General features: G+C 32.6%; 4 protein-coding genes and 1 long non-coding RNA gene across 5 annotated transcripts; all 5 read right to left on the bottom strand.

Moving 5' to 3' along the window:
- Positions 1-1,324: 1,324 nt before the first annotated feature.
- Positions 1,325-2,746, bottom strand: LOC110011434 (putative disease resistance RPP8-like protein 2). Its single transcript, XM_088880334.1, has one exon. It carries the CDS (start codon positions 2,744-2,746, stop codon positions 1,325-1,327), a length of 1,422 nt encoding a protein of 473 aa, XP_088736460.1.
- Positions 2,747-3,549: 803 nt separating this feature from the next.
- On the bottom strand, positions 3,550-4,230 carry LOC148788082 (putative disease resistance protein At1g59620). The gene has a single exon (XM_088880333.1). The coding sequence runs from the start codon at positions 4,228-4,230 to the stop codon at positions 3,550-3,552; it is 681 nt and encodes a 226-aa protein (XP_088736459.1).
- A 4,321-nt stretch (positions 4,231-8,551) lies between these two features.
- On the bottom strand, positions 8,552-12,994 carry LOC148788081 (uncharacterized). Its single transcript, XR_016065592.1, has 2 exons — positions 12,821-12,994; positions 8,552-10,506 (listed from the first exon to the last, which is right to left on the bottom strand). It is a non-coding gene; the product is annotated as an uncharacterized LOC148788081 (long non-coding RNA).
- A 4,126-nt stretch (positions 12,995-17,120) lies between these two features.
- On the bottom strand, positions 17,121-17,996 carry LOC148788080 (putative disease resistance protein At1g59780). Its single transcript, XM_088880332.1, has one exon. It carries the CDS (start codon positions 17,994-17,996, stop codon positions 17,121-17,123), a length of 876 nt encoding a protein of 291 aa, XP_088736458.1.
- A 1,588-nt stretch (positions 17,997-19,584) lies between these two features.
- LOC148788079 (putative disease resistance protein RXW24L) lies at positions 19,585-20,256 on the bottom strand. The gene is made up of 2 exons (XM_088880331.1): positions 19,941-20,256; positions 19,585-19,832 (listed from the first exon to the last, which is right to left on the bottom strand). Exons 1-2 carry the CDS (start codon positions 20,254-20,256, stop codon positions 19,585-19,587), a joined length of 564 nt encoding a protein of 187 aa, XP_088736457.1.
- Positions 20,257-20,604: the final 348 nt, after the last annotated feature.

Below are 20,604 nucleotides of genomic sequence, written 5' to 3'. Positions count from 1 at the left end.
ATCAATCTGTTTCCCCAGCAGATGGATCTGTCTACCTACATTATCAACATCCGCTCTAGAGATCGCGGGTTCCCGTCTCCGCCATCCAATTTGTGAACTAGACCCCACTTCAGAAGGGGTGACCGCACGCCTCCTTTCGGGAGCTCTTCTACTCATTCCTTCATAAACCCGCTCGGTTTCTCTTTCACGTACTACCCTTCGTCTGGCCGTTTCATTCTCAATAGGTTGTGTTCTTCTTTCGTATGCCAAGATGGCATTCCTACTAGCCTCCTCCATCATTCGTTGTAATTCTCCTTGTGTATGTTGGACTATCCTTTCATTCCCCGCCCTCGGGGTCTCCTCAATTGCCCGCCTACCACCTTCCAATCTTTTCATGTTTTAGGGTTTATGTTTTATCTCCAAAATCGTTCCCACAGACGGCGCCAAACTGATCCGCCTGGATCACATTTTGACCTTGATCAATGAGCTCGACCTCCCACGTCACCGATTTGGATCTGTTATCTGGAAACAAAACACAAAGCTAGTTGGGATCGTCCCGACGATGATACTCCGATGCCTAAGTCAGATGCTGAGATCGAAGGTAAAATTCGGCGATCTAAAATATAAGTGTGGAGAAACAGTGTACCTTCTCTTAGTGGGGACTTGGAGTATTTATAGACAATGGAGGATGGGACCCACTTGCAGGACAGGTGTCAGCTCCACGCTCGCCCCTGCAGTGACTAAGCTGCTTCTTCAATGGACACCTGTCGATGAGTATTGCGGGTCGGATTTGGGTTCCCTGGGCCCGATTTGAGACATCATCAAGCCACAATGCGTCACATGCGATCTCATGACCTCACCCTGCGACCTTGTTTATGTTCTTTATCCCCCTTGACCTGCGATCTCCTATGCGACCAACCAGCAACACCACATTCTAATCTCCCTCTCCTTGTGGCATCCTCATCAAATATATTTACATTAATTATTAAAATTTCAAATTCATTAAACTTAATGAATAAAATCTTTTCATTAATAAAGTGCTTATTAAATTTTAAAATAATATGTATTCATTTATGAAGTATTTTATATTTTTGCTAAATTAAACTTCTAAATTTTGTCAAGATTATAAGTATCATGTGCAACGCACGTGATTCCTACTAGTAGCGACAAAAGGTGAGATCTATAAATCAAAAGAAAAACCAAAGACACAAATCTAACAGATTCAAAAGCCATGTATGATTCAAACAGAGATAACAAGAATCAATTGACAATCAATGGAGGCCAAAGCACATGAACACAATATTAAAGGATGATGAGGAATGTAACTACTACTGTCTCACCATTGTTAGTCGTAATAATAAATGTCAATAAAGGGTATGTGTTTGATTTTGTGATAATCTTCTCCTTCACCATCCACCTCTCCTACCCTCTTCACGAACTCCTCTGGCATAATTATAATCAGTGTTTTTAGAGTATTAATGAATTCCAATCCATCAGGAATCATCTTCAATTTACTACATTTTGCAATAACTAGATGAGAGAGATTGGGCATTAATCCTTTCTCCACTCTCCACTCTACTAAATTCCGCAAATCATTCAAGGAAAGCTCTCTGAGTTGAGGAAATCCAGTTCCCTCACAAACCATCTCTCTGCCCACATATGGATTGCGCCTTAAGCCAAGAACTCTTAACATGGGAAGCTTCTCTAGTATTTTCATTGGGTCTTCCTCAATCCTTGTATCCACAAGCTGCAATTCTATCACATTTTGATATAGTTGAACTTCATAAGTTGGTAATTTTCTCACTCGACAATATGCAATACTCAAGTAATGTAGTGAGTGACACATCACCAACCCTTTGAGAAGAGTTGAGCCATCTTCCGAATCCATATTAACACCCATGTAAATATTAAGGTTTACATCGCGAAATTGTTCTTGATGATTTAAAATGTGATCAACAATCATTGGCAAACATTCTTCATAAAAAATTCTTCCTTCCAATACTCGGAGCTTCGGCAATTTAAGAAGATGAGTGATGTCATCAACCAAACTATTGAACCCAGTTTTCATCTCCAACTCATTCAACCCTTCCAATTTCAATTTTTCACCTCCAACACTCTCATGAAGAAATCCCAAAAATAGATGCCTCAAGTGCCTCATTTTGTATATGTAATTAGGTAATCTAATTGTAATTTTCACATTCAATGTCTGCAAACAAGGTAGCTTGCATATAGATGGTGGCAATTCTTCCACACCACTATTTTCGAGACTCAATAGCTTCAACAGCTTCAATTTTTCAATTCCTTTGGGCAATTTCAGATTCTCAAATGTATAACCTTCCAATACTAAGACTTTGAGAGATTTGAAAATCCCAAATGTAATGTAATTATACAAAAATGTATCTCGCCAGTCCGTTTTGAGGAATAGAAAAGATCTTATGTTCTTATTTCCCCCAATCCTGTAACTAAGATCGTTATCCACTCCCTCAATATGGATAGCCAATCTATTTGTTTTACAAATTGAAGACTCTTCTCCTCCCATCTTTTTATCTATAACCTCCAGAAATCCTTCTTTTTTTCCTTTTGACAAACACAAATCTCGTATCATATCATGAAGCCGGCATGACTTAAATCTATAATATAGCGGCAACTTGTCTGTTTCCACTTCAACCATACACGTATTTGCTAGCTCGAATAAATACCGTTCTGCCACATCTCTCAAACTTTCTCCTCTTCCCTTATCTTCGGAACAAATCATACCTTCAGCCATCCATAGTAAATATAGTTTTTCTATATCTATTTCTTCATCTTCTTTAAAACAAGCCAAATACAAAAAAACATGGTTTCAGATTGTAAGGGAGCACATTGTAACTCAAATCTAGTATTTGATTTACTCCTTTGTCATTCTCCAAACCTCTCCCATGTAGAAGGTACGAATCAAGATTTCTACACATATTTTTCCATTCTATTGATGCCTTTTCATGATGAAGAGTTCCTCTAATAACTGAAATGGGTAATGGTAAATAACCACATTTAATTACTATTTTCCTTGCATATTCTTCCAACAACTTTATTTCAGTTGTAGGTATCTCTGAATACATAATCAATGAATGTCAGTTAATTCAAAATATTATGAAATTTGAATTTCTTATAAATATGTATAGTAATTAAAACAAATCAAAACAAGAGAATTTCGTCCTATACTTTCAACAAATAAAAAATAGAAATAAAATCTGAAAGCATAACTTTATATTGCTGAATCCATTTCTTTGTATGGCTTTCTAAATGTTTGATTCCTTTTACGTTTTAAACAAATTTTGTATCAAGAAATAAATTTTAAATTGCTATTGAACAGCGTTTTATACATATAGATCAACTTGAAATTTACATAAGAAAATTCAAACAATCTTTTCATCATGAAAACTATAAAAAAAATTAGACTTAACAAAATAATCTTTTTCGCTAAATATATACTATTAATGATATCTTTAGTATCATTACACTTTTTTATTTTGTCACTAACTAGAGAAAGAAGATTCAAAATCAATAAAATAAAACAAGGAATTTTACAAACTAACCTTGTGAATAGTTGTTCGGGAATGCTATCATTTGAAGGAGCTCCCATCCTTCATCTTCATCCAAACACTTGAGATTGTGGACGTATCCTCTGGAAGCAATGTTTTGATTTCTGATTGTGAGCAAAACTTTGCTATCTGCCTCTGCAATGGGAAAGGTACGCCTTAAGCAATTCCAATGATCAACTTCCCAAATGTCATCCAAAACTAGGAGACATTTTCTATCTCTTTGTACTTGGTACAACTTTCTGACCAATGTATCTTCATCTTGCTCTTCACTTTCATTCGGAAGAAGTTGCTTTAATAGTCGTTGGAAAGTAGTTTTGGGTTGAAATTGCTGACTTATACAAACCCAAGCACGATATTTGAAGCACCGCTCCACGGCCTCCCCATTGTAAATCTTAGTAGCAAGAGTGGTTTTTCTCAATCCTCCCATGCTACATATGGAAATCACTCCATTTGATTTGTCATCAGTTGTCAGAACTGATTCTAACTGTTTAATATCCTCCTTCATTCCTACAAAATATTTTTCAGCCTCATGCCCATACGTTCTTCTTGACCTATCGGTATCATCTACCAATCTTGATGAGTTGTCTCCTACACTCATAGACTCCGACTGTTTGGTGAGGTCGGACATACGAGACTTGATATCTTTAATGTCTTCTTCAATTTGCTGCATTCTTGACTACTCACTCAATATACAAGTGAATCTTTTGAGAACCATTTTAAGGCCTTTTCCTTTTCTTTTGGACACCACTTCAATGACATATCTTTCTAGCACATTCTCAGCTTGAATGGACAAATCGCGAAGTTCAGCTATCCAATTCTAGACTGTCTATGAATTGTACCGATCTTGCCTCCTATCAGCATCCTTCAAGAAACAGTGCATGATGTTGAGCTGCCTACGGACTTCCTCAACCTCACCGCCCACACTCGATAGAAATTTTGCTTCCTCAATCAATATGTCCCGAAGTGTTTCAAGTGCAATTGTTGCAACAGAATCAACCATTTTACTTTATATTTGGGTAATTTTCTGGAGAAATGTGTTGGATCAGTAGCGGCTAATTGCAAAGTGGATGGATGTTATTGATCTTTTTAATTCACCAACTGCCTTCATTTTATATATGCGCATACCAATTTCTATCCCTACTTGACACAGATTCTACGCATGCTACAAATTCTTTTCTCCTCTTATCTTTTCTTGTAAATTGGAAGTTTTAGATTCTTTCTCCCATATTTCACACTTTCTTGACTCTCACTTTTAATTTAAGTTAAAGCAAAATAATCGGCTACTCATAACACAAGTTCAAGAAATCCCTTTCAGACTTAATTTAAATTCTACTCATAGGTACAAATTCTTTTCTCCTCTTTCACACAATTTTTATTGATGGGTATTGACTCAATCCAAATTTAATTTATATCTTTTAATGGGTTTGGATTTGGACCTAGGTTTAGTAATATTTATTGGATTTGAGTATGAGTTTGAGTAGGGTCTCACCCTATCCATTGACACCCCTATACTATCAATGTATCCATATCAAATTAGTGTTGGTTAACTATAATACTAATTTTAATTAATTATATATATTGGATATTAATTATTGATGATTGCATAATATAATTATAATCAATTTATTAAAAAAAATTATGTTCGGGTTTTAATAATGATCAGTACCACAATCCGCAATTGATCCTTCAATCTATATTATATAAGTAACTCAAATGCTTTCTCGTCCCCCCCCCCCCAAGAATAAGATGTGGATGCCAAAATGCACTTAAGTGTGAAGCACATGGACTACAATCAGCCTATGGGAAAAGTATCAGATATTTCAATTGCTATGTATTTTTTATTCATTTAAAAGAATGTTAAATAAATCTATGAATTCACATCCATCTTAAAACATAAAAATTAGAAATATTAATAACATAAGACGTACATGGCTCACCCAATTTGAGCTACATCCAACAAATAGAACGTTTACGACATCGAAAAATGATGATGAGGAATGTGCAAAATGACTTTCAGAAGTAATACAACTCTAGTCTAAAAAATATAAGTCTTGGACTATTACATGATACTGAAATAGAGCATGATAACTTAAAGTACCTTATTAATAACAAAAATTTAAACTATATGATAATTTACATATAAAATCTGCGATAGATGAATAGTTGTGATTGTTTGAAATCCAACATTCTTGTGCTATGCTACACATATTTAGAAGAGTACATAGCGTCCTTTGTGAGTACATCACAGGCAAAAGTCCATTCGATGGTTTGCTTGGCTTCTCTCCAGTGAAAATCTCTATGCTTTCCATAACTCAACTTTGTCAAATCAAATAACTCTTTTACGGTATGTTTTTGAACAGTGGATCCTGATCCGGCTTTATGTAACTCATGAATCTGCATCGTCGACTTTGTCTTAGTGGGAGAAACTTGTGTGATTGTGAATGTGGCACTGCAAAAAAAAAACCTCGATTTGGAATGGATATTTTATAACGGGTATGTGAAAAATCCTTCAGACTTCTGTGTGCTTACCTGCTCTCACCTACTCTCTCCTGCTTCTAGCTAACACCTCTGTATTGGTGGAATGGGGACTCCTTAAAGTTGCCGACTGCAAAAGCATTTGCCAAGAATTTTTTCATTAATCAAGAACGATAGATAATTCATCCATATATATCCTCAACTTAGGAATAGTGAGAAAAATCATTGTTATCATATATCTCTAGTACTCATCCAAATAGACAAACTCCCACACGGTGTAGCATTTAGTCTAATAAACAAACTAGATAAAAGCAAACCAACAACATTAATGTCTATTTGGTTGATCATTGTATTAACTTTCTTCACTCTTCATCAAGTCATCACGAATGCATATCCACCTCCGTCCTGATGCATCATGGCATCTATAGAATCTCCGTCCTCCATTTCCATCTATGTATAAAGTCAAAAGTAGCAATACAAATAAAAAAATTTCATAGTTATTACATGTTTACGTTAGCAAAAGCAAGCGATATGCAAGACTTATGTGCACGTGACTTTTCCGTCCGAAAATCAGTTATGCATCATAAGCACAAAAACATTACTATGCATTAGAACTTCAAAACTAAACTATACTTGCGAATGATAATACATCAACGCAAATTAATTCGAATGCAAGAGAATAATTACATTTCCGCTATCATAATGTTATTTTTCAGCAAATTTCATCATTGTTTTCTTTGATCTTACAATGCTAGGAACAAAAATTTTACTTATATAGTAAAAAAGGTGTTAAATGCAGTTTACCCCATGTGATATGTGAAATGAACAAATATTTTCTAGAGAAAAAAATTTGCAAATTACCCCACTATTTAGATGGGTGGGGGTGGGGGGTAATTGGTTTCATTTCTCAAGACACATGGGGTAATTTGCTATTTTATTCACAACAGTTTTTTTTATTTTTCATTTCTCATATCATGGAGGTAAATTGCATATTTCCTATTTGTGCAGCAATTTGTGCATAAGTTACAGAATCACATTTAACATTAAATTCTAGCATCAAAGACGAAAATAAAGATGTTACGCGAAAGTATCAATAGACGTTACCTCCAGGGGAGTTTTTAAAGCTTTGACGCGTTGGCCATCGTACACAAATGCTATTGCGTCGTAGTTTAATTTCTTCTGCTTACAGTAAGATGTAAATAAGTGTTGTAGTCTCTTGTCGAGCGGAAACCGGTAGTAGACCTCGTCCCCGTCCTGCAATGACATAAAAATTAAGTAGTTCAAAGATAACTTGCATCAAGAATTAATTAACTACATTTGTATTACTGTGAGATATTCTGAATACTTATATCTATTATTATTAATTATTAATCTGAACTTCAAATATATAATTCATGGGTGAATAGAAATTTGCACCCTGTGATATTATAAATGAGTAAATTAGTCTTTTATAGAAAAAAAAAAGATCGGGAGGTACATTGGTGTATTTAAGATTATATAAGGATGTAAATCTAGGTCCTTCTCTAGCGATTCTTGTAAGTTTTGTGCATGCACTTGAACCCTCCTATGTGAAGGCATATAAACCTGCTCTGACCAGACACTTTATCGCTCCTCTAGCAAGTCCCTTAAGTCTTTGTTTGAGTAGGCACCCCCAAATTATCCTCTTTTGATGAGGCAAACATATTTTGCTCCGTGCAAGCACACAACTTCTGTTCATAATAGATATATCTCCATTATTAACATTTTCTTTTTGAAAAATAAAGCCCTAAACTTGAGTAGACAACCATTAAGCCTTAATCCATGGAGGCACACGAGCCTTCCTCCATAGAGACAAATAAGCCCTACTCCTACAGGAAAGACGTGCTATAATAGCTAGCATTAAAGAAAAAAAATGCCATCTACACTCACAAAAGGCAGTTAATGACACCATCGCACCAATTTTTGAATATCGCAATTGCACCCCTAGTTAAATTAATTTAAAAATTAATTTTAATTACTCCTCTGTTTTTGTTTACAAAAGTGATTACGCATCATTTTAATACTACTACACTAACTTTTTTATTGTGTCGATAATACCTTAAATTTTTTTTTAAATGTGATTTGTTGGTTAATATATTTTGTTCTTAATTATATATAATATATTTTAATATATAAATAATTATATTTATATGCACGCAAGAATGACGTGCCACGACGAATAACTAGCATAATTTAAAAGATATTGATAGCTTGTTACAACATTAATACAGATTAATAGTTCAATGAACTCATCTTCTTTTTTTCTTGGAAAAATTATAATTTTCGTTCTATAAGAATGGAAGGTAACACTTTTGGTCCACTTAAAATTTATTTTAGCAACGAAGGACAGTAAGAAAAAAAAAAAAAGAAGCACATTGCGGACATTTGTCTCTGTAAATTTTCCCTAGTTACAGTTGCCATGCACATAATATGCACGTGACATTTTCCAATAAAATTGGTTATTTATTGGTGAATATAAAGAAAAAACAGTATCAACATTATGAAAAAAAGCAAATCAAAGATAGTTAATTCATCCATATCCTCAACTTAGAATAGTGAGAAAAATCATTGTTATCATATACCTCCAGCACTCATCCAAATAGACAAACTCCCACACGTTGTAGCATTTAGTCTAATAAACAAACTAGATAAAGCAAACCAACAACGTAAGTGTCTCTACGGTCTATTTGGTTGATCGTTGTATCGACTTTCTTCACTCTAGATCAAGTCATCACGAGAGCGTAGCCACCTCCGTCCTGATGCATCATGGCATCTATAGAATCTCCATCCTCCATTTTCATCTATGTATAAACTCAAAAGTAGCAATACAAATAAAAAAGTTTCATAGTTATTAGATGTTTACGTTAGCAAAAAGCAAGCGATATGCAAGACATATGTGCACGTGGGACCTTTCGGTCCGAAAATTAGCCATGCATCATCAGGACAAAAACGTTACTATGCATTAGAACTTAAAAACTAAACTATACTTGCGTATGATAATACATCCAAGCAAACTAATGCAAATGCAAGAGAATAATTACATTTCCGCTATCATAATGTTATTTTTTTTTTGCAGATTTCATAATTGTTTCCTTTGATCTTATAATGCTAGGAACAAATATTTTACTTATACAGTAAAAAAGGGGTTAAATGCAGTTTACCCCATTTGATATGTGAAATGAACAAATATATTCTATGAAAAAAAGACTTGCAAATTGCACTATTTAGATGGGTGGGGGGTAATTGGTTTCATTTTTCAAAACACATGGGGTAATTTGCTATTTTATTTCACAACACTTTATTTATTTATTTATTTATTTTTCCATTTCTCGTATCACGGAGGTAAATTGCACATTTCCTATTTGTGCAGCAATTTGTGCATATCGTTACAGAATCACATTTAACATTAAATGCTAGCATCAAGTCATCCAAATAGACAAACTCCCACACGTTGTAGCATTTAGTCTAATAAACAAACTAGATAAAGCAAACCAACGACGTAAGTGTCTCTACGGTCTATTTGGTTGATCGTTGTATCGACTTTCTTCACTCTTGATCAAGTCATCACGAGTGCGTAGCCACCTCCGTCCTGATGCATCATGGCATCTATAGAATCTCCGTCCTCCATTTCCATCTGTGTATAAACTCAAAAGTAGCAATACAAATAAAAATGTTTCATAGTTATTAGATGTTTATGTTAGCAAACGCAAGCGATATGCAAGACATATGTGCACGTGGGACCTTTCGTTCCGAAAATCAGCTATGCATCATAAGTACAAAAACGTTACTATGCATTAGAACATAAAAACTAAACTATACTTGCGTATGATAATACATCAACGCAAACTAATGCAAATGCAAGAGAATAATTACATTTCCGCTATCATAATGTTATTTTTTTGGCAGATTTCATCATTGTTTCCTTTGATCTTATAATGCAAGGAACAAATATTTTACTTATACAGTAAGAAAGGGGTTAAATGCAGTTTACCCCATTGGATATGTGAAATGAACAAATATTTTCTATAAAAAAAAGACTTGCAAATTGCACTATTTAGATGGGTGGGGGGTAATTGGTTTCATTTTTCAAAACACATGGGGCAATTTGCTATTTTATTTCACAACAGTTTATTTATTTATTTATGTATTTATTTATTTTTTCCATTCGTATCACAGAGGTAAATTGCACATTTCCTATTTGTGCAGCAATTTGTGAATATCGTTACAGAATCACTTTTAACATTAAATTCTAGCATCAAAGATGAAAATAAAGATGTTACGCGAAAGTATCGACAAACGTTACCTCGAGGGGAGTTTTTGAAGCTTTGACGCGTTGGCCATCGTATACAAATGCTATTGCATCGTAGTTTAATTTCTTCTGCTTACAGTAAGATGTAAATAAGTATTGTAGTTTCTTGTCGTGCGGAAATCGATAGTAGACCTCGTCCCCATCCTGCAATGACATAAAAATTAAGTAGTTCAAAGATAACTTGCATAAAGAATTAATTAACTACATTCGTATTACTGTGAGATATTCTGAATACGTATATCTATTATTATTAATTATTGATCTAAACTTCAAAATATATAATTCATGGGTGAATAGCAATTCACACCCTGTGATATTATAAATGAGTAAATTAGTCCTTTATGAAAAATAAAAAATAGGGAGGTAGATTGTTGTATTTTAGATTATATAAGGAGGTAAATCTAGGTCCTTCTCTAGCGATGCTTGTAAGCTTTGTGCATGCACTTGAACCCTCCTATGTGAAGGCATATAAACCTGCTCTGAACAGATACCTTATCGCTCCTATAGCAAGGCCCTTAAGTCTTTCTTTGAGTAGGCACCCCCAAATTATCCTCTTTTGATGAGGCACACATATTTTGCTCCGTGCAAGCACACAACTTCTGTTGATAATAGATATATCTGCTTTATGAACATTTTCTTTTAGAAAAATAAAGCCCTACACTTGAGTAGACAACCATTAAGCCTTAATTCATGGAGGCACACGAGCCTTCCTCCATAGAGACAGATAAGCCCTACTCCTAATGGGCTGGTTCGGAAAATTCCTGCTCCATATAGCATGAAGTAAGCTCTTCTTTCTCTAAGCATGTTTATGCCACTAATATTTTCCTGTAAGAAAAAAAAGTGGGTCCCTCTTCAAGCTAGTCTCTTGCCTCTGAGATGGTTATTCTAATAAGTTTTGAAGTTTCCATTTATTAGATTGAGGAGTAGAATGATGCCCATAAAAATACACTGGCCTAAAAAGGCCCAAATTTTCCAAAAAAAAAAAAGAGATCTTCAAAATTCAAAAGAATGCAAAGCCGAAGTGGAGCCCAAGGGGCCCAGTTCGAGTAAGAGCTTAGAATGCCTTATGAAAATTTAGTTCGGGTAAAGCCCCCAAGGAGTCTAGCAGCAAATGCTTCTAAAAACATAAATTGGCCAAAAGAAACCCAAATTGGCTAAAATTCAAGAAGGCCCAGACCCAAGAAGTCCTCACAGGCCCATAAGGAAGTTTAGATACTTGAAATCCCCTAGGCAAAGTCAAAATTCATTGTACAAGGCATTCATGTCAGATCTCTAAAGGCACATATCACAAAATCAAATAAAGACGAGCAGCCCCCTCGAGGACACATGGTGCCTCCAACCAGAAGTAACCTTAAAACCTAAAAGCTTGAACTCAGGTTGGAATAAGGTATCTCCTCAATTACTTAATGTAAAATTTTGGAAAACATTCTTATCTCTAAAAGATACATTCACCTGCAACGGACTCCAATCCCGTCCCCCCAAGAATCGGGGGTCTCCAACTTCCAAGAAATAACCCTCAACCTAGTCCGTTGGAGAACTCCTAACTGTTGGGAGATTACCTCTACAAAATGTAGCAAGATTTAGCTTTATCTAACCATTTTGAGATGATGCTCCATCAGATCTATGAAAATCCTCCACCGAGTCACAGATCGATTGAATCATCTCCAATCAACTTATGATTACCTATAAATATAGAGCCCCGAGCTACAACTTTGGTTGAAGGGAATACTTCAATTTCATATTATTATTATTAGGGAAAAAGATTATTTTAGTCCGCTAAGTATGCCTAATTTTAAGTTTAGTCCGATAACTATGTCCATTTTTGTTTAGGTCTAGTAAGTTACGAAATTGCTTACTTTTAGTCCACTGACAGATTTTCGGACTAGTTTACCCCTATGCAACTTTGAAAGGCAGTTTTAGTCCATATTCACTCATATGGGTAAAATTATTCGAAAATCTGTCAGAGGACTAAAAGTAAGCAATTTCATAAGTTACTAGACCTAAATAAAAATAGACATAGTTATCGGACTAAAATTAAAATTAGGCATACTTAACGGACTAAAATAATACTTTTCCCTTATTATTATTGTTGTTGTTGTTGTTGTTATTATTATTATTATTATTATTATATAATACTATTATTATTGCAATGTTTATCAATCTTGGTTCTTGGGATTATCAACGGGAAAGATTCTTGATTTCGAGTAGATCAAGAATTACAAAAAAGAACCGAGTCGACAAACAGGCCGAATCACTAGTTCTTGGTTATAAATCTTTAAAATCCCATAAAAAATATAAAAAAAAAATCACATAAAAATCGTTTCTTGGTTATAAATTTTCAAAAGGATTAACATCAAATCAAACTAATCTAACCATACACAAAAAGGAGAATATATATATATATGTATATATAAGTAACAATTAAAAAAAAAAAGGGGAAATGAAAGAAGAAATGTACCTGAGATTTGATGGAGAGGGCAATTTTAGAAACAATGGATTGGTCATGATTTGGTTTCTTGCCGTTGGAAGTCTCTCCTGGTCTCATTTTCTTTCAGCCTTAATTTCAGTGTGCGTGTGTGTGTGTGTGTGTGTGTGTGTTCGAACACAAACACAAATACAAATAAGAACGCCTCCTTTGATTCTCCTTTGGTTGCTGTTTGAGTTAAAGCATTGAACCACTTCTGTCTTTATACACTTTAATTTTGTGTATCTCTGTGGGTGTGTGTGTGTGTGTAATTTTTAGGTTTCCTTTCTCTAAAATGGAAATACATTGTATAGTAAGTATCTGGAAAAATAAAATATAATAAAGTCCGATATGGAATTTAATCAAATTGGAGACTCCTAAAATACAAATAGTAGAGGAAATAACATTGTATTATGTCCATTTATTAGAAATATATTCAAATTTAGTGATTTAAAATTTTACTTGAACTATGTAAACTGTAATGAGTTTATAATATATTTTTGGTTTTTTTAAGAATCAATTCCCAAAAATAAAATTAAATTTCCTAACATGAATATTTAACGTTATTCTTTCGTAAACACCCTCACCTCACGTATTCTAATGATCATGTAATACAATGACCTTTCGACCGTTTATATGGTTTATATGTTAATTTTAACTATATTCGAACTTTTAGATATGTATACACTGTCGAATTGTATACATAATTCCGTTACCAATTAAATGTTATTTAGGCATTAATTAGTTCTAGTCTAGGAATGTAGAGTAAGCGAGCTTTAAAATCTTTCAGCTATTTTTTTTTTTTAACTTGAGCTCGTTCAGGGGTCGAGCTCGAATCAGATTATAAATGTTTAGAAATTCATGAACCAAGTCGAGTACTTCTTTTATTTTTTTTAATATATTTATGGTAACTATAGTTGTAATAACATTGTTATTATTCTTAAAAATAATAATTACAATAAACCTGATTACAACCGAAGGTAATATTTTTAGTTCAATAATTTTGTGCTACTCCGTAATAAACATGATTATGCTTTTATTTGTTATGATAACTGTATACATGACGAGGTCGGTGGGATCGCCCTAAGTCCTCGGGGTTTTCATAGAAAATAAGTCTGAAATCAAAGCAACACGTCAAAAGTGTTGGGGTAAACCCAAAAAATTCACTCCAACGATTAATTAGGAGACTATCGGTTGATTGGAAGTTGGACCTAAATAATTGTTTGTCTAATAGAAGTTATATCTTTAATTTTTTTTATAATTTATTATTCACATTTTTATATTCATTTAAACATACAATATAGAGTAAATTGCTCCACATTATTTAATTAGTCTTCATATGGAAGAAAATCTAGGCACAAAATTGATCTTTTTGACTGTAAAAGGACTTTTTTCCTTCAATTTCTTTCTTTCAATTTTCAAATATTTTTTCACGTTGATTTCTAACTTAAATACTATTATTTATTGGTATAATATTGTACTAATATTTTATACATTTATTTTATGTATATAGTTAAAAAAAATTTATGAGAAATCTTGTATTCAAATATGAGATCAAGAAATCTCATATCTGTAGAGAAGACAACCAAGCAGCAGATTTGCTTGCTAACCAAGCCTGTGTTACGCTCTACTAACTACCGATCACATGCGAGGCAAGATTATTGGAATCACCAAACTTGACTCTTATGGCTTCCCCAACATCAGAACTATGCAGAGATGTGAGGGAGTTGCACTCCCAATTATGCTTTATTTTTCCTTAGTTGTATTGAATTGTCAATACTAACCATACCTATAGGTGCTTATGAGGATCCATGGGCTGACTGTTCTATCCTCCACTATGCTTGACTATTTGGTGTATAACGGGGTCATGTTTATTTTGCTACTTAACTGTATTTGGGAGGTATCTTCCATTGCATTGCATATCTTGGAAATTTTTATTGTTTGTAAGTTGTACTCCTTCGTCTCTACTTGAGTTTTATTGTTGTTGACAAATGTTAGTGGATTTTACCCCCGCTTATGCTCTCTTTTGTCTGGCCATAAAACTAAGGTGCCCTTCTTTTCTGGCTGTGTTGGTTTGTTTGATTTTTTATTGCAGGTACCTCCAACAAATAATCTGAAGGATTCAAGTTGAGATATATTTATTGCTAATTGACGATGTGATAAAATTTTTTTAACACGCCAAACTTTTGACTCAACTTGATGGTAACACTACAAAAAAATGCAGGATTTGGATAGATTTTGAAATGTTTAACTTTGGACGATTTCAAGATCACAAAACCTATTTGGCCTGGAGTTTGGAATGGATGGAAATCCGCCCCTGCAGTTGGCGTTACAAAAATGTAGGAACGGTTTATGTAAAAAGCAGTTGCAACTAGGGATGGTAATTGTATCGGTCGTTGAAAATCGTTCCTAATATCGATTTAGCCCAAAAAATTTAATTTAAGAATTGGAACAGTTGGGGATAGTCTTTCTAATGGTTACTTATATTTTTTAGGTGAAATTTTGGAACGGTATTTATAATCATAATTTTATTTTGAAACTGTTTTTTTTTTCTAATTTGGATCAATTTAGGAACAGTCTTTGAAACATTTTTTTGCAACGAGTTATTGAATTTGGAACACCTTTGTAGAATTATTTTAGGAATAGAATTACGAACGGTTCATATAATTTGGAACGCATATTAGATACAGATTAGTAATTCTATTTGGAACGATCATATATTAATTTGGAACAATTCGTTTAGTTTAGGAACACTTTTTTGGGACAGTCTTTGTAACGGATTCTGGAACGAGTTTTGGTAAAACTTTTAATATTTTCTTTAGCATTACTAAACCCGTTCCTAATTTTTGAATGTCATAATTTTTTATAAATTATTAATATATTTAATAATTTTGAACAAATAAATAAATTTATACATTTTAACAAATTTTATGATTATGTACATTATTATGTAACAATGTTAGTATGTACTGGGAATATTGTTGTAATTTATTTTTTTATGATTATTATGTAATTTATAATTATTTATATTTATTAATGTAATATTGTTGATATTGCATTAATTGTTTCAAAATTCTTTATTAATGTGATTAGTTGTAAAATTTATTAAATTACATAAATTCCATAAATTTGTGTAAATTACACATAAATTGCATAAACTACACATAAAAATTATAAATTACATAAATTACACATGTATTTCATAAATTACACATACAAATTATAAATTGCATAAATTACAGATATATTGCTAAAATTACACATAAAAACTATAAATTGCATAAGTTACACATGTACTGCAGAAATTGCACATAAATTACATAAATTGTATAAATTTACAGAAAATTAGAAATTTTGAAAAAATATTTTCGAAATTTTTTGAAAAATTATTTCAGAATTTTTTTCTGAAAATTCATACAGATTTTTTTTAAAATACCAAAAATTTAAAAAAAAATTTAAAATACCAAAAATGTACAGAAAATTAGAAAATTTTGAAAAAGTATTTTCAGAAATTTACAGAAAAATTTTAGAAATACAAAAAATGAACAAAAAATATAAAAAATTACAAAAATTTCAAAATATTTACAATTTTTGTCTCAGTCTGGTCCCTCAAGCTATTTTTTGTTAAATACATGGCTGAATTTTGACTTTTTGGAGGGTAAAATAGTCCATTTAAGTTTGATTTTACCATTTTAGTCCCTTAAATTTATAACATTGTCAAATTCCTCCTATTTTCAAAGGAAAAAAAATGTATCTATATTTTTTATGTTGATATAATAAAATTATCTTTTATGAATAACAAAAAATTTGCACTCTTGTGAACATAATAATATTTAACTTAAAAAAAACAGTCTACTCTATTTTCTCGTTTTTTATTGAAATAAAAAAAAATCCAAAATTATGATAAATTTTATGAATTTACATTTTGCGAAAAGTTATATAAAAAATTGAATTCAGTAATTTTTTATTTCAAAAATTAAAGATAAGTCTAAAAGTTAAACCTTAACAATCTATCTTAATTACTAATTAAGAGTACTATTTTGGTGTCTCACTTTTTTTGGTGGGTCAATTTTTTTTTAATTATATTTCTTATTCTCAACTTTGTTTGAAAAATTACGAATAACTCCTCATTGTTTGAAAAATTATAAATTCCCCCATAATATTTGATAAAATCATATAATCCTTACATGGAACACATGCGAGTTAATGCGTACATTACATTACATGGAACACATGCTAGTTAATTATACATTCATCAATTATAGTTATAAATAAGTGACACCTATAATTGGTATTAATTGGTATAAATGAAAATATCTGCAATGTGTTTGATTTTGTGATAATCTTCTCCGTCACCATCCACCACTCCTACCCTCTTCACAAACTCTTCTGGCATAGATATAATTCTCAGTTCTTGGAGAGTATTAATGAATTCCAATTCATCTGGAATCATCTTCAATTTACTGCATTCTACAATAAGTAGACTGGAGAGGTTGAGCATTGCTCCTTTCTCCACTCTCCACCCCATTAAATTCAACAACCCATGCAAAACAAGTTCCCTGAGTTGAGGAAATCCAGTTGCTCGACAAACCATCTCTCTGCCCACATATGGATTGCTCCACAAGCCAAGAACTCTTAACATGGGAAGCTTCTCTAGTATTTCCATTGGGTCTTCCTCAATCCTTGTACCCACAAGCTGCAATTCTATCATATTTTGATATAGTTGAATTTCATAAGTTGGTAATTTGCTCACTAGACAATGTGTGATTCTCAAGTAATGTAGTGAGTGACACATCACCAACCTCCTGAAAAGAGTTGAGCCATCTTCCCGGTTCGTATTGACATCCATGTCCATCTTTGGCAATTTAAGAAGATGAGTGATATCATCAACCACATCACCAACCCAGATATCATCAACCATCTCCAATTCATTCAACCCTTCAAATTTCAATTTTTCGCCTCCAACCCTCTCACGATCATCTTTCATAAATAGATGCCTCAAGCGCTTCAATTTGTAAATGCAATTAGGTAATCTCATTGTATTTTTCACATTCAATGTCTGCAAACAAGGTAGCTTGCATATAGATGGTGGCAATTCTTTCACAATATTATTTTCGAGACTCAATAGCCTCAACAGCTTCCATTTTGCGATTCCATTTTGTATTGTCATGAAATTGTCACTAATTATTCATAATGACAATTTTTTTGTCACTAATAATTTTTAAAGATAATTTTTTCACACATATTGTCGTCATGAAAACTATAAAAAAATATTAGACATATTAAAAATAATCTTTTTCGCCTAATATACCATTAATGATATTTTTAGCATCATTACTCTTTTTTCTTTTTGTCACTAACTAGAGAAGGAGATTCAAAATCAATAAAACAAAAACAAAAATATTTACAAACTAACCTTGTGAATAACTGTATGGAAGTGCTATCTTTTGAAGGAGCTCCCATCCTTCATCTTCACTCATGCATATAATTTACTATAACCTACACAATCTAAGAATATTTTTGAATAATTGCATCAAAATAATTAACATAATAATACGAAAACAGACAAAGTTCAAGCTAGAAAATTGAAAAATAGAACCAACAACCCTAGTGAAACTATAGATTCATTAAGGACATTTCTAAAAAAATCTTAATAAATAGCAACTATTATATGCCATATAAAAAATTTTTATATTAATTTTTAAACAAATAGTTAATACTAATTATATTTTTCAAAACAATCCAAAGTTCATAATATGTTTATAATTTTTATAACTATCTTTTACTAAATTAATAAAAAATAAGATAGATGTTAACCGTCCACATAGACATGGGTGTATCTATAAAAGTAGGATACGTTCCCTATTACAAAAGAAAATCGAAAATAAAACATAAATTAAATCACTTAATTTTGATTGGTTCAAAATTCCATGTAAAGTTCATAAAGTAAATACATCAAATTGATAAGAAATATGTGTGCAGTATATTTGAGAAGACAATGAAAATAGTTAATAATGAATAAGAAAATTGATATTGAAACTCCAACGATTAGTAGTGGGTAGATGATAAATAATTATATATATATAAAAAAAAACTCAATAAACTCATGAAGCCAGGCAAGAGAATTTCTCCCCCAACAAAATCAAACTAGCAAATGAATAATGGAACCATATGTTTACATGACAACTTAATGAGTTCTATTGTTAATTAACTTTTGAATTTTCATTGAATATATTTACAGTTATTATTAAAATTTTAAATTCATTAAACTTAATGAATAAAATCTTTTCATTAATAAAGTGCTTATCAAATTTTAAAATAATATGTATTCATTTATGAAGTATTTTATATTTTTGCTTAATTAAACTTCTAAATTTTGTCAAGATTATAAGTATCACGTGCAACGCACGTGATTCCTACTAGTAGTGACAAAAGGTGAGATCTATAAATCAAAAGAAAAACCAAAGACACAAATGTAACAGATTCAAAAGCCATGTATGATTCAAACAGAGATAACAAGAAGCAATTGACAATCAATGGAGGCCAAAGCACACGAACACAATATTAAAGGATGATGAGGAATGTAACTACTACTGTCTCACCATTGTTAGTCGTAATAATAAATGTCAATGAAGGGTATGTGTTTGATTTTGTGATAATCTTCTCCTTCTTCACCATCCACCACTCCAACCCTCTTCACGAACTCTTCTGGCATAATTATAATCAGTGTTTTTAGAGTATTAATGAATTCCAATCCATCAGGAATCATCTTCAATTTTCTGCATTCTGCAATAACTAGATGAGAGAGATTGGGCATTGCTCCTTTCTCTACTCTCCACTCCCCACTCTACTAAATTCCTCAAATCATTCAAGGAATGCTCTCTGAGTTGAGGAAATCCAGTTGCCTCACAAACCATCTCGCTGCCCACATATGGATTACGCCTTAAGCCAAGAACTCTTAACATGGGAAGCTTCTCTAGTATTATCATTTGGTCTTCCTCAATCCCTGAATCCACAAGTTTCAATTCTATCACATTTTAATATAGTTGAACTTCATAAGTTGGTAATTTGCTCTCTCGACAATATGCAATACTCAAGTAATATAGTGAGTGACACATCACCAACCTTTTCAGAAGAGTTGAGCCATCTTCCGAATCCATATTAACATTCATGGCAATTTCAAGTCGTACGTCGCGAAATTGTTCTTGATGATTTAAGATGTGATCAACAATCCTTGACAAACTTTCTTCATCATAAATTCTTCCTTCCAATACTCGGAGCTTCGAAAATTTAAGAAGATGAGTGATGTCATCAACCAAACTGTTGAACCCAGTTATCATCTCCAACTCATTCAACCCTTCCAATTTCAATTTTTCACCTCCAACGCTCTCATGAAGAAATCCCAGACATAGATGCGTCAAGTGCCTCATTTTGTATATGTAATTAGGTAATCTAATTGTATTTTTCACATTCAACGTCTGCAAACAAGGTAGCTTGCAGATAGATGGTGGCAATTCTTCCACACCACTATTTTCGAGACACAATAGCTTCAACAGCTTCAATTTTTCGATTCCTTTGGGCAATTTCAGATTCTCAAATGTTTAACCTTCCAATACTAAGACTTTGAGAGATTTGAAAATCCCAAACATAATGTAATTATACAAAAATGTATCTCGCCAGTCCGTTTTGAGGAATAGAAAAGATCTTATGTTCTTATTTCCCCCAATCCTGTAACTAAGATCGTTATCCACTCCCTCCATATGGATAGCCAATCTATT

Source organism: Sesamum indicum, linkage group LG5 (genome assembly GCF_026168435.1).
Source record: "Sesamum indicum cultivar Baizhima isolate 11 linkage group LG5, ASM2616843v1, whole genome shotgun sequence".
In the NCBI taxonomy this organism is placed as follows: domain Eukaryota; kingdom Viridiplantae; phylum Streptophyta; class Magnoliopsida; order Lamiales; family Pedaliaceae; genus Sesamum; species Sesamum indicum.
This window is presented reverse-complemented; position numbering and strand designations above follow the sequence as displayed.